The sequence below is a fragment of the Staurois parvus genome, unplaced genomic scaffold (genome assembly GCF_062004578.1).
Source record: "Staurois parvus isolate SC_StPar_1 unplaced genomic scaffold, SC_StPar_1.0 ptg000569l, whole genome shotgun sequence".
Classification (NCBI taxonomy): Eukaryota; Metazoa; Chordata; class Amphibia; order Anura; family Ranidae; genus Staurois; species Staurois parvus.
In genome coordinates this window covers 184,930-197,762 of record NW_028318365.1, presented here as the reverse complement: position 1 = coordinate 197,762, position 12,833 = coordinate 184,930, and the positions used below count along the sequence as shown (strand labels likewise).

The 12,833-nt window shown below is 46.3% G+C and overlaps 1 protein-coding gene across 1 annotated transcript in view; it reads right to left on the bottom strand.

Annotated features, from left to right (window-relative positions):
• LOC149450619 (uncharacterized) overlaps nt 1-5,319 on the bottom strand; it is a 225,844-nt gene extending 220,525 nt beyond the window's left edge. Inside the window, exon 1 of the mRNA XM_089691690.1 lies at nt 5,182-5,319. Coding sequence (XP_089547816.1) covers nt 5,182-5,245 — 64 coding nt within the window. The 5' untranslated portion in view covers nt 5,246-5,319. The remainder of the gene's footprint in view (nt 1-5,181) is intronic.
• Nucleotides 5,320-12,833: the final 7,514 nt, after the last annotated feature.

The window sequence follows — 12,833 nt, the reverse complement described above, 5'->3', positions numbered from 1 at the left end:
ACACCTTTACCCTCCCCCACTTCCTCACATGTGGACACTGCTAGCAGACACCTCAACCCCACTTCATCCAATGAGATCCCATTACTCCATCTTCTCTGCAGATTTGACCCAGTCATTATCATCCCCTATACTCCAACTGTTGAAGGGCCCCATCTATAGCCGGCAGAAGATGAACTCTCCTTGATCTCCATATACTGAATATCCATCGGTAACTCAGAGATGCTCCCACTTTCCATTAGCCAATCCCTGCTCCTCATCCCTCCACACCCGCCCCATATACAGTCCAGGCGTGGCAGTCCCGGGAGTGCTGCTGTAGCTGTGTGAAGCCTGAATGTCCCAGTAGGAGGAGTTCTGCCCGCAGTGTGAGCTGCACTCCTGGAGGACCCTGTTCCAGTCTATGCTGCACCACCCCCAGCTTCATGATTGGCCTTCCTCTGCCTCATTGTCTGATATCAATTGTCCGTGTATTGCTACATGTTGGGGATTTCTGCTACAAATCTGAACTAGGAATAGAGAAAGGTAGAAAGGATGGCGCTCTACTTCCTGCTCTCTGTGCTTTCCATCCCCCATCAACCAATCACCATGGAAATGATCAGATCAATGAAACGTTTGTCATAGACAGACCATCATGTGCCGATCATATACACAGACATTTGTATCACAGGAAACATACAAGAAGAAACATGTATGGAGAAAGACACGGGAAAGTCCCAATATGTGCATTCACCAATCACTCCTTCATTCCCGGGATACACACAATTCCATTGCTTCCATGTGTACACCATCAGTCACTCTTCTAGAATTGGGACATTTTATTACCACCCACCTCTTCAGTGATCCCCCACCATGCAAGTATTGTCCTCACCTACAACTGTGGGCCTAATGAGTGCTTGGAACATTTGTCCACAAAGTATTAATAATAGACCTCCAAGTGTTTGTGAAATCTCCCAAGACAAAATGTACTCAGCCAATCACAGGGCAGGACTCCATTTTTATTCTTCTCCTGCCATCAATGGCCAACCCGGTCCCACACTTCATCCATGTCTTTGGGGACCTCTGATCTCCTTATGGACTGTTTCTTCCATGATGATCAGCCATGGAGTATATCTGAGGTGTATATCAGGGTGTGCTTCTTCCCCACATGAGAGCTGGGATGTCCAGCAACATTCATCTAGAAGACATTTCCCGCACTCAAGGCACTAATACACCTCCAGGGTTGTGTGGGACCCCTGATGTACAGGAAGACAGGACTTCAGTGAGGAACATTTCCCTCACTGAAGAGTAGAAAGCAGCTTCTCCCCCCTGTGCAATCTCTGATGTTTGTAAAGACTGGCCTTCACTGAAAAAAATTTACCGCACTCAGGACAGGAAAATGGCTTCTCCCCCGTGTGAGATTGCTGATGTTTGTAAAGAATGGATTTCCGTGAAAAACATTTCCCACACTCAGGACAGGAATACGGCTTCTCTTCTGTGTGAGTTCTTTTATGCTCATTAAGATGGCATTTAAAACGGAAACATTTCCCGCACTCAGGACAGGAATATGGCTTTTCCCCTGTGTGAGATCTCTGATGTACGGTAAGCTGGGATTTCTGTGGAAAACATTTCCCGCACTCAAGGCAGGAATACGGCTTTTCTCCTGTGTGAATTCTTTTATGTTCATTAAAATAGCAATTAAAACGGAAACATTTCCCGCACTCAGTACAGGAATACGGCTTTTCTGTGTGAGATCTCTGATGTACGATAAGCTGGGATTTCTGTGAAAAACATTTCCTGCACTCAGGACAGGAATACGGTTTCTCTCCTGTGTGAGTTATTTTATGCTCATTAAGATGGCATCTAAAACGGAAACATTTCCCACACTCAGGACAGGAGAACGGCTTATCTCCCATTTGAGATCTCTGATGTCTGACAAGATTGGATTTCTGTGAAAAACATTTTCCGCACCCAGGACAGGAATACGGCTTCTCACCTGTGTGAGATCTTTTATGCACGTTAAGATGGTATCTAGCATGGAAACACATCCCGCACTCAGTACAGGAGAAGCTCTTCCCTGTTGGAAGGCCGGCCCGGTCCTGCACAGTCTGAAGTTCCTCAGGATACAAGGAATCCGATGGTCCATCTACACTGGGTGGTGCCGGATGGACATTGGAGGGAGCCGGGTTTTCTCCTGGACTATACAGTGTGATGTCCTCATCTTCTTCAGGGCAAGAATGCGGCTTCTCACCTCTGTGAGATCTTTCATGCTCATTAAGTTTGGATTTATAATGGAAACATTTCCCGCACTCAGTACAGGAATATGGCTTCTCAGCTGTGTGAAGCCTTTGATGTGTTTTAAGATTAGACTTTTGTGAAAAACATTTCCCGCACTCAGGACAGGAATACGGCTTCTCCCCCGTGTGAGATCTGTTATGCTCATTAAGATGGAATTTAGAAGGGAAACATTTCCCGCACTCAGTACAGGAGAAGCTCCTCCCTGTTGGAAGGCCGGCCCGGTCCCGCACAGTCTGAGGTTCCTCAGGATACGTGGAATCCGATGGTCCATCTACACTGGGTGGTGCCGGATGGACATTGGAGGGAGCCGGGTTTTCTCCTGGACTATACTGTGTGATGTCCTCATCTTCTACTTTCCAGTCTGGAGACAAAGTGAGACAATCCTCTGAGGTTTTCCTCATCTCCCGGCCATGGACTAAAATACAAAGACAAAGAGGATTACTAGACAGGAGCTGATTGGTTCCCCCAAACCAGGACTCCGCCCACATCAGGCAGCTTGGTCTCTGAGGAGCTTACAATTCCACCCTCAAGGGAACTAGGAAATGGCTCCTCTGATCTCCTACCAGGTCATTTCTTTATTCATGGACCTTAGTCAGAGAGTGAGGAAACAACCAGAACTGTCTTTTATAGGAGGGACAGTGATGAGGGGATTATAGGACGAGGGTCCCCACCCCCTCTATCACTCATCGCCATCTTCCCAACACAAGAAGTACTGCACTTCCTTATTTAGTCCATGATTTAGTCATGAAGAACAGTGGGGCTGAGCCCCACCAGAGGTCAGAGAGTGAGGATGGGGGGAGAACAACCAAGATGAAGACTGGACTGATCCTGAAGACCACCATCATTGGGGTATTGACTCCTCCCTCATTATCACTTTCTGTTTAAGGGTCCAAAGTTGGAGGGTGTTATCACATTATTATCACCATGTAAAAGTCTGTGCTCCAATCACATCATCCGATATAAAATGTCCAGCTGGGAGGAAATGGGGGGAACAAAGGAGAATCCATATTATGTGTATATATAGCAGTGGGGGAGAGCAGAAGTCAGGACTATGGAATGTACAACATAGAGTATATAGTGCAGGGGTCAGGAGTATGTAATGTACAACATAGAGTATACAGTGCAGGGGTCAGGAGTATGTAATGTACAACATAGAGTATATAGTGCAGGGGTCAGGAGTATGTAATGTACAACATAGAGTATATAGTGCAGGGGTCAGGAGTATGTAATGTACAACAGAGTATATAGTGCAGGGGTCAGGAGTATGTAATGTACAACATAGAGTATATAGTGCAGGGGTCAGGAGGATGTAATGTACAACATAGAGTATATAGTGCAGGGGTCAGGAGGATGTAATGTACAACATGGAGTATATAGTGCAGGGGTCAGGACTATGGAATGTACAACATAGAGTATATAGTGCAGAAGTCAGGACTATGGAATGTACAACATAGAGTATATAGTGCAGGGGTCAGGAGTATGTAATGTACAACATAGAGTATATAGTGCAGGGATCAGGAGTATGTAATGTACAACAGAGTATATAGTGCAGGGGTCAGGAGTATGTAATGTACAACATAGAGTATATAGTGCAGGGGTCAGGAGTATGTAATGTACAACATAGAGTATATAGTGCAGGGGTCAGGAGTATGTAATGTACAACATAGAGAATATAGTGCAGGGGTCAGGAGTATGTAATGTACAACATAGAGTATATAGTGCAGAGGTCAGGAGTATGTAATGTACAACATAGAGTATATAGTGCAGGGGTCAGGAGTATGTAATGTACAACATAGAGTATATAGTGCAGAGGTCAGGAGTATGTAATGTACAACATAGCGTATATAGTGCAGGGGTCAGGAGTATGTAATGTACAACATAGAGTATATAGTGCAGGGGTCAGGAGTATGGAATGTACAACATAGAGTATATAGTGCAGGGGTCAGGAGGATGTAATGTACAACAGAGTATATAGTGCAGGGGTCAGGAGTATGTAATGTACAACATAGAGTATATAGTGCGGGGGTCAGAAGAATGGAATGTACAACATAGAGTATATAGTGCGGGGGTCAGGAGTATGTAATGTACAACATGGAGTATATAGTGCGGGGGTCAGGAGTATGTAATGTACAACATGGAGTATATAGTGCAGGGGTCAGGAGTATGTAATGTGCAACATAGAGTATATAGTGCAGGGGTCAGGAGAATGGAATGTGCAACATAGAGTATATAGTGCAGGGGTCAGGAGTATGTAATGTGCAACATAGAGTATATAGTGCAGGGGTCAGGAGGATGTAATGTACAACATAGAGTATATAGTGCAGGGGTCAGGAGGATGTAATGTACAACATAGAGTATATAGTGCAGGAATCAGGAGTATGTAATGTACAATATGGTCAGGACTCATAATATTGGTATTCAGTAATCAGTGGAAGATTAAATGTTTACTGTAGACAAGTTGCAGAGATCCCACACCGCTGCCTCCCATCTCCTGAGACTGCACTCAGTGACTTGGGTCTGAGACACTACAGACATATCCCTCCACCCGGCACAGACAGCAGACAACAGAGCAAGTAACCCTGGGAGAAATGTTCTGTCAGAGATCTTACCCGGGCATGAGGAAGAGGACCCACAGATTAGGTCCCAGATAACTCAACATCTATGGTGAAATGAGCATTGTGTTGCCAGCTGAACCCCAGAACCTCCATAAATCCAGTCTAGAGACATAAATTGTGTCTGCAGCACAGAGAAGGAAGATTATCCGAGAGAAATCCAGGAATACAGGACGGGGAACACAGCTCAGGAAAGTGACCAGGGGATTACAGGCTGATATCACCCAGTCCCCGCCCTACTCTGGACCAATCAGTGAGCAGTATGGGTGGAGGAATGGATTTAGTGTTCATGACCCACCTGTGCTGATCTCTGTAGGAGTGTCCTCCTCTATAAATGTCCCCGTTATTCCATCCTCCTCCATAGACTGCTGATCATCCCTCACATACGCCTCTTCTTCTTCTGCTTTCACCTCAAATTCTATATCGATTGGATCTCCACTCTAAATCAAGGAAATGAGAGAAAATATCATCTGTAAAATGTAAGATTTATGATTGTGACATCACATATAAAATCCACACATTGTCTCCACAAGTCCATGTTCTAGATTCTCCATCCCACCAACCTTGTAATAGTGAGGGATGGTGTGACCTTCCTGTGTGGAATCCCGGGAATACAGAGGACGGGGACATCTCTCTGGTGGGTTCCCATGACTGGATCCATCTGTAGGAAACACACACACTGACTGAATCCATTGTTTCTATGTGTTTATCAGATGATGGGGGATCTAGGTGGATCCTCCGTACTGCTCTCTCCTTTACAATGAAGTCTCCTCTTACCCGGTGATGTGAGGGGCGGCTGATTGTCCATCATGACGTCCTTGTAGAGATCCTTGTGTCCTTCTAAATACTCCCACTCCTCCATGGAGAAATAGACAGTGACACCCTGACACCTTATAGGAACCTGACACACACAATGATACAGTCACCATCCAGACACATCCCTTGTCTGTTACTGGAGAATGTCCCAGAATTCCCGGCACCGCTCACCTCTCCTGTCAGCAGCTCAGTGATCTCTCTGGTGACTTCTAGAATCTTCTTCTTCTTTCTCTCTTCTATCAGGGAGGGAGGTGGAGGCAATGTGATGTCATATGATCTCCAGACTTCACAGGAGGAAAACTCTACATCTGAACACAAATAGTCACATCAAATGATATTCCCAGAATCCTCCTCACCTCTCCATTCAGGTCTCCATTTTATTAAAGCCCCACTTCAGGCTGAGGTATAATTTCCCCCACAGGACCCCCACACTACGCAGGGTATAGGCTTGTGAGGTCAGTGTGATGTCATAGGATTCTCTGACTCTGGATGGAGGGACATTGGGGGGAGGAGCTGTGAGGTCAGTGTGATGTCATAGGATTCTCTGACTCTGGATGGAGGGACATTGGGAGGAGGAGCTGTGAGGTCAGTGTGATGTCATAGGATTCTCTGACTCCGGATGGAGGGACATTGGGGGAGGAGCTGTGAGATCACTGTGATGTCATAGGATTCTCTGACTCTGGATGGAGCTCTGGATGGAGGGACATTGGGAGGAGGAGCTGTGAGGTCAGTGTGATGTCATAGGATTCTCTGACTCTGGATGGAGGGACATTGGGGGGAGGAGCAGTGAGGTCAGTGTGATGTCATAGGATTCTCTGACTTCGGTTGGAAGGACATTGGGAGGAGGAGCTGTGGGGGACGCTCTGTGAGGTTTCTGTACATTGCTCCCAGGTGCATCCCACCTCTCCAAACATGAAAGATGACCTTTGTCTTTGGGCTTTGCCAGGACACATCATATTTCTCAGATCTCCATGTACTCCGGAGACTTTACTGATCACATTGTAGGATGAATATCTGTGACTGGGATCATTATGGAGAAATATGCTTTCAGACATTATTATTATTATACAGGATTTATGGCGCCAACAGTTTGCTCAGCACTTTACAATATAACGGGAGACAATAAAGCAACAATACAGTTCAATACAAGAGGGATAGGAGGGCCTGATCCTGGGAGCTTACAATCTAGGAGGGAGGGGCTAGTGGTACAAAAGATAGTAATTGTGGGGGATGGACTGGTTGGAAGAGTAGAAGATTCCATTATTAGCTGAGGGCTGGATAGGCTTCCCTGAAGAGAGAGGTTTTCAGAGATTGCCTAAAAGTGAGCAGAGTAGGCGATAGTCTGATAAAATGGGGTAAAGAGTTCCAGAGGATGGGGGAAGCTCTTGAGAAGTTCTAGAGGTGAGCATGGGAGGAGGAGACAAGGGAGCTAGAGAGCAGGATGTCATGGGAGGAGCGGAGAGGATGGTTTGGGTGATAATTAGAGACAAGATTGGAGTTACAATAGTCAAGGTGAGATATAACAATGGAGTGAATAGGTTGCTTTGTGGTTTCTGAGGTTAGGAACGGGCGTATCTTGGAGATGTTGCGGAAATGAAGTCTACAAGATTTGGACAGTGATTGGATTTGGGGGTGAAAGGACAGATGGGAGTCTAGGATAACACCTAATACCCTGGCATGAGGGGAGGGACTGATGGTTGTGTTATTGGTCTTGATGGAGAAGTCAGGGGAGGGGGCACGGGCTGGGGGGAATACTAAGAGCTCAGTTTTGGAAAGATTGAGTTTGAGGAAGTGGAGTGACATCCATGCCGATATGTCACTCAGTAGGATAGTAATGCGAGAAAAGACTGAAGGGGCGAGGTGAGGAGGAGACTGAAGGGGTTAGGTGAGGAGGAGACTGAAGGGGTGAGATGAGGAGACTGAAGGGGTGAGGTGAGGAGGAGACTGAAGGGGTGAGGTGAGGAGGAGACTGAAGGGGTGAGGTGAGGAGGAGACTGAAGGGGTGAGGAGACTGAAGGGGTGAGGTGAGGAGGAGACTGAAGGGGTGAGGTGAGGGGTAGAAAGATAGATTTGTGTGTCATCAGCATAGAGATGGTACTTAAAGCCATGGGAGTTTTTTAAGTGACCAAAGGAGGAGGTGTAGATGGAGAAGAGAAGGGGTCCAAGGACAAAACCTTGAAGGAACCCTACAGAGAGAGGGAGTAGAGAGGAGGAGCCAGAGTTATAGGTAATGCTGAAGAAGCGCTGTGATAGGTAGGAGGAGAACCAGAAGAGAGCAGAGTCTCGGAGGCCAAGAGAGTGGAGTTTTTTGAGGAGGGGATGGTCAACGGCATCAAAAGCCACAGAGAACTCAAGCAGTAAGAGTACAAAGTAGTGACCATTGGTTGGGATGAGTACGGAGTAGTGGCCATTGGTTGGGATGAGTACGGAGTAGTGGCCATTGGTTTGGATTAGTACGGAGTAGTGGCCATTGGTTGGATTGAATATGGATTAGTGGTCATTGGTTGGGATGAGTACAGAGTAGTGACCATTGGTTGGGATGAGTATGGATTAGTGGTCATTGGTTGGGATGAGTACGGAGTAGTGGCCATTGGTTGGGATGAGTACGGAGTAGTGACCATTGGTTGGGATCAGTACAGAGTAGTGGCCATTGGTTTTAGCAGTTAGTAGATCATTAGTGAGGTTTAGTAGGGCAGTTTCAGTGGAGTGTAGAGAGCAAAAGCCAGACTGTAAAGGGTGAAGGTTGTTGTCGGTGAGGTGGGAGGAGCTCAGGGGATTGTAGACTAAACGTTCTAGGAGTTTAGAGGTAAATGGCAGCAGGGAGATGGGTCTTAAGTTGTTCAGGTTGGTGGGGTCCAGTTAGGGCTTGTTAAGTATGGGAGTGATGTGCGCATGCTTTAGAGGGGAGGGGAAGGCACCAGTAGAGAGGGAAAGATTGAAGATGTGAGTGAGGGAGCATAGGATGGAAGAAGAGGGTGACTGTAGTAGTTGTGAGGGGACAGGATCCAGGGGGCAGGTAGTGAGACGGGCTTCTGAGAAAACCTTAGTGACATCTTCTGTAGTAGCGAGGTCAGAAGAGGAAAGTGTTGAGGGAGGTTTAGTATAAGGTATGCTAAGTGGGATGGATGTCTGTGCAGTGGAGATGTCCCTACAAATTGTATCAATCTTGTTTTTGAAATGATTTGCAATCGCATGAGCAGTGAGTGAGGTGCTGGGTGGAGGTGGAGAAAGTAGAGAGTTAAAAGTAGAGAAGAAAGATGAGGACTGGATGACAAACTATTGATGAGACTGACAAAGTAGGCTTGTTTGGCAGCATGGAGGGAGGAATTGTATGTCTCTTAACCTCTTCCAGTCCGGACACTTTCACCCCCTTCCAGTCCAGGCCAATTTTCAGCTTTCAGCGCTATCACACTTTGAATGACAATTGCGCGGTCATGCAACACTGTGCCCATATTAATTTTTTAACATTTTTTTGAGACAGATAAAGCTTTATTTTGGTGGTATTTATTCACTACTGGGATTTTTATTTTTTTGCTATGTAAATGAAAAAGTCCAAAAATTTTGAAAAAAGTTTTTACTTGTAAAATTTTGCAAATAATATTTCATTATAAATCTTGGCCAAAATTTATTCCGTTATCTTTTTAGTAAAAAAAAAATAGCCCAAATTAGTTTATAACCAAAAATTATAACTTTTAAACTTTTTTTTTAAATTTTTTAATATTAATATTTATGTTGTTTTTTTTTTATATACTGTCACCCTAGTAGTACAGCGTCACCATGGTGACACTGTAGTATTTGTGGGGGGTGATGAAGATTTTTTTTTTTTTATTCTGATTGCTTTTACACCCATAAAGGCTGTAAAAGCAATAATTTCTCCTTCTCTCTGGCTGCATTCTTGCAGCCATTGAGAACTACTGTGTGAGCTGTGATTGGTCACAGCTTGTCACATGGTACAAGTCTGTTGTGAATAGCCTTGTACCATGTGACCTTTGTGATCATTCACAGATTTCACACGTAGTAAGCAATGTTAGAAGCAGGGGTGGACTGACAACTCATGGGGCCCCCCGGGCAATAGGGGATCATGGGGCCCCTGTGTCCTTCCCAAACTCAAAAAAGCTTATGAAAAAGGTACCAGGGGCATCTCATGGGGCCCCCTACTGACCCCAGACCCTCGGGTAGTGCCGAGTTTCCAAATGGTCAGTCCACCCCTGGTCAGAAGTGACATCTTGTGATCACTGATTGGCCAATCGGTAATCACATGATCGGGACCTCACAGAGAGGTACCATACGTTGATCGGTATTCGTGGTGCTGCATGCTCTCAGGAAGTGCGCATAAGCAGGGGGCGGGGAGTCCATTTATAAATGGCCACCTGACCTTGCACTGCCACCATCCGGCCATTTATATACAACGGGTGGATGGGAGGTGGTTAAGATGTCTGGTGTGGTCAGTCTGCCACGGATGTAATGGTCGGGGCCTGATGCTTCGTGTGGTTAGAGGACCAAGTGAGTCCAGTGTGGATGATAGTGAACTGTTGTAGACAGCAGTGGCCAGGTCAGGGCAGGACAGGGGAGAGATTCTATCATAGAGGAGGTCAGTTGCAGAGTGGAAAGGAGCCGGGTTCAAGTTGTGAAGGTTTCTGCGGGTAATTGTTTGCTGCTTGGAGGGATAGGTGTTTGAAGACGAGGAGACTGTGAAGGTGATGAGATTGTGATCAGAGAGAGGAAAGGGGGTGTTTGTGAGGTTGTAGGGAGTGCAAAGATGGGAGAAAACAAGGTCTACTGTATTCCCATCAGAGTGAGTGGAGGACGGCGTCCATCAGAGTGAGTGGAGGACTGTATACATTGTGTTCAGGACATTTACTACAAATGACATTTTTCTCTCTTTCTTCCTAATTGAATCTTATGAAACAAAGACATAGATATTCCAATCCCCCTAAATATCTCCCCATCCCCCCCAACTAATCAAAGTCATAAAATCCGTTAGTATAGACTGATGAGGTGAGAAGGTGACACCTCTCCACAATGAGGAGAATGTTCTGCCCCAGAAGTGGAGGATGTTCTGCCCCTGAAGGGGTTAATCTGGGTTCCCACACTATATATGTGTGTATCATCATCTGCCGGAGATAAAAGACATCACAGTGACTATGGAGGAAGAGGATGGACATGACTATGGAGGAAGAGGACAGGCATGACTATGGAGGAAGAGGACGGACGTGACTATGGAGGAAGAGGACGGACGTGTCTATGGAGGAAGAGGACGGACGTGACTATGGAGGAAGAGGACGGACGTGGCTATGGAGGAAGAGGACGGACGTGGCTATGGAGGAAGAGGACGGACATAACTATGGAGGAAGAGGACGGACGTGACTATGGAGGAAGAGGACGGACGTGTCTATGGAGGAAGAGGACGGACGTGACTATGGAGGAAGAGGACGGACGTGGCTATGGAGGAAGAGGACGGACGTGGCTATGGAGGAAGAGGACGGACATAACTATGGAGGAAGAGACGGGGGTTGGTTACTGGGTGTAAATAGAACATAACATCTTATTACCTCCTCTGCTGCCACTTCTACCAACGTCTCCTTTCTACTTCTGTCTGTGCCTGACATCACTTCCTGTCTGTACCTGACATCACTTCCTGTCTGTATTCCATAGAGACTTCCTGTCTGGGTAGAAGTGAGATCCCCACCTTGTGGAGCTCAGAGGAACTGCAGCCCCAAGAAGCGTCTGGTAGTGTGACCCCGGCCTTGTGCTGGGTGTGTATGGACTGTAGATCCTTATAGAGGGGTCACCTCCACTCCCACCAAGGGGGACAGAAATATATGACTGCCTAGTTCAGCCTTTCTCAGCCAGGGGTCCTCCAAAGGTTTCTAGGGGCTCCTTCAGCAATGAACAATTCCTGTCTCTTAGTAAAAAATGGCATCAATTATCTGTAAAATCCATTTCTTGGAATACATCACAGGACACGAAGCATCTTTATAAATCCTTCCTAACACTGTTATGCCCACCTACAGGTGATTGGACATTGGCCAACAATAGACAGGACGTCCCCTTGTAGAGCAGATCTCCGACATAGGAAAGGTTTGTAGCAAGCCATAGCCCATAACAGGAGGGGACGGATCTCTGGGATTCCTGAGGAAGGAATCACTAACTAGCTGACATCTCCTGAGCGTTCCAAATCAGACTCGCCCTCGCAACTTCTCCCAGACACAAAAACATTCCACGCATGTAAACACATACATGTAATCTGACCGACGTCAACATGCTCAACTCTGACAGTCCCAGAATATCCAATGTGTTTGGTGTTTAGTGACATCATATATCATGCCTGCTCAATATACAGGAAATGATCCACTACAGGGACCCATCACCTCCCAATCGTGCCGCTCACCTTCAGGTTTGAGCCACACAAAGGGAAAGTCAAACACACTTTGGTCACCACTATGGGTGGCAGAACTGGCAGCATTCCTCCACTTCACTTGGAATCAGTAAGTCTCATTTTAAGGCCGCAGGTCTCCAGCCAAATCCTTGTTAAAATTAAAGCCCAAAAGAGCTCATGATTGTTTACATTTCCATTCAATGAGTTTATTGTGGTGCAGGGAAGTTCAGGCACTCCAAACTTGCATGAAATGCCGTCACCTCCACCTGAGTTGCCTGAACATCCGGTAAGAGATGCTAAAGATGTTCTCCCTAATGAGTCACCCATTTAGAGTATAACTCCGTTCCTGGCTGGGCAGGACTTGGCAACGTGATGTGTAACTTTTTTTGGATCATTGCTTAGTCAGGAGCTGGAGGGAGTGATGTGCATGTGACAAATCAGCAGGAAGGTATCAGTCTGGGTAAAGATGCCAAACCATTCATTTCCGTCAAATGCTGATCCAGTGTAATGTGTCAGGGAAAGGCATTCACCAATACCTGGTCCTAGGGGTGGGACAAGAACATGATCTAGTGTTTGGTGTCAGACGAGCCCCCTGTCCTACTGTACCCTTGTGCTGTGTGTTAAACACTCTTTCATTTTTTGTTCATTTGTTTCTCCTTGCAGCCAACATTGGATGCAGCTGGATCAGCACCCCGTCTACCTGGACCCAGCCCCCTTCTCAAGCTTGGGGAAAGGCTGGTGTTCAACATGGAGAG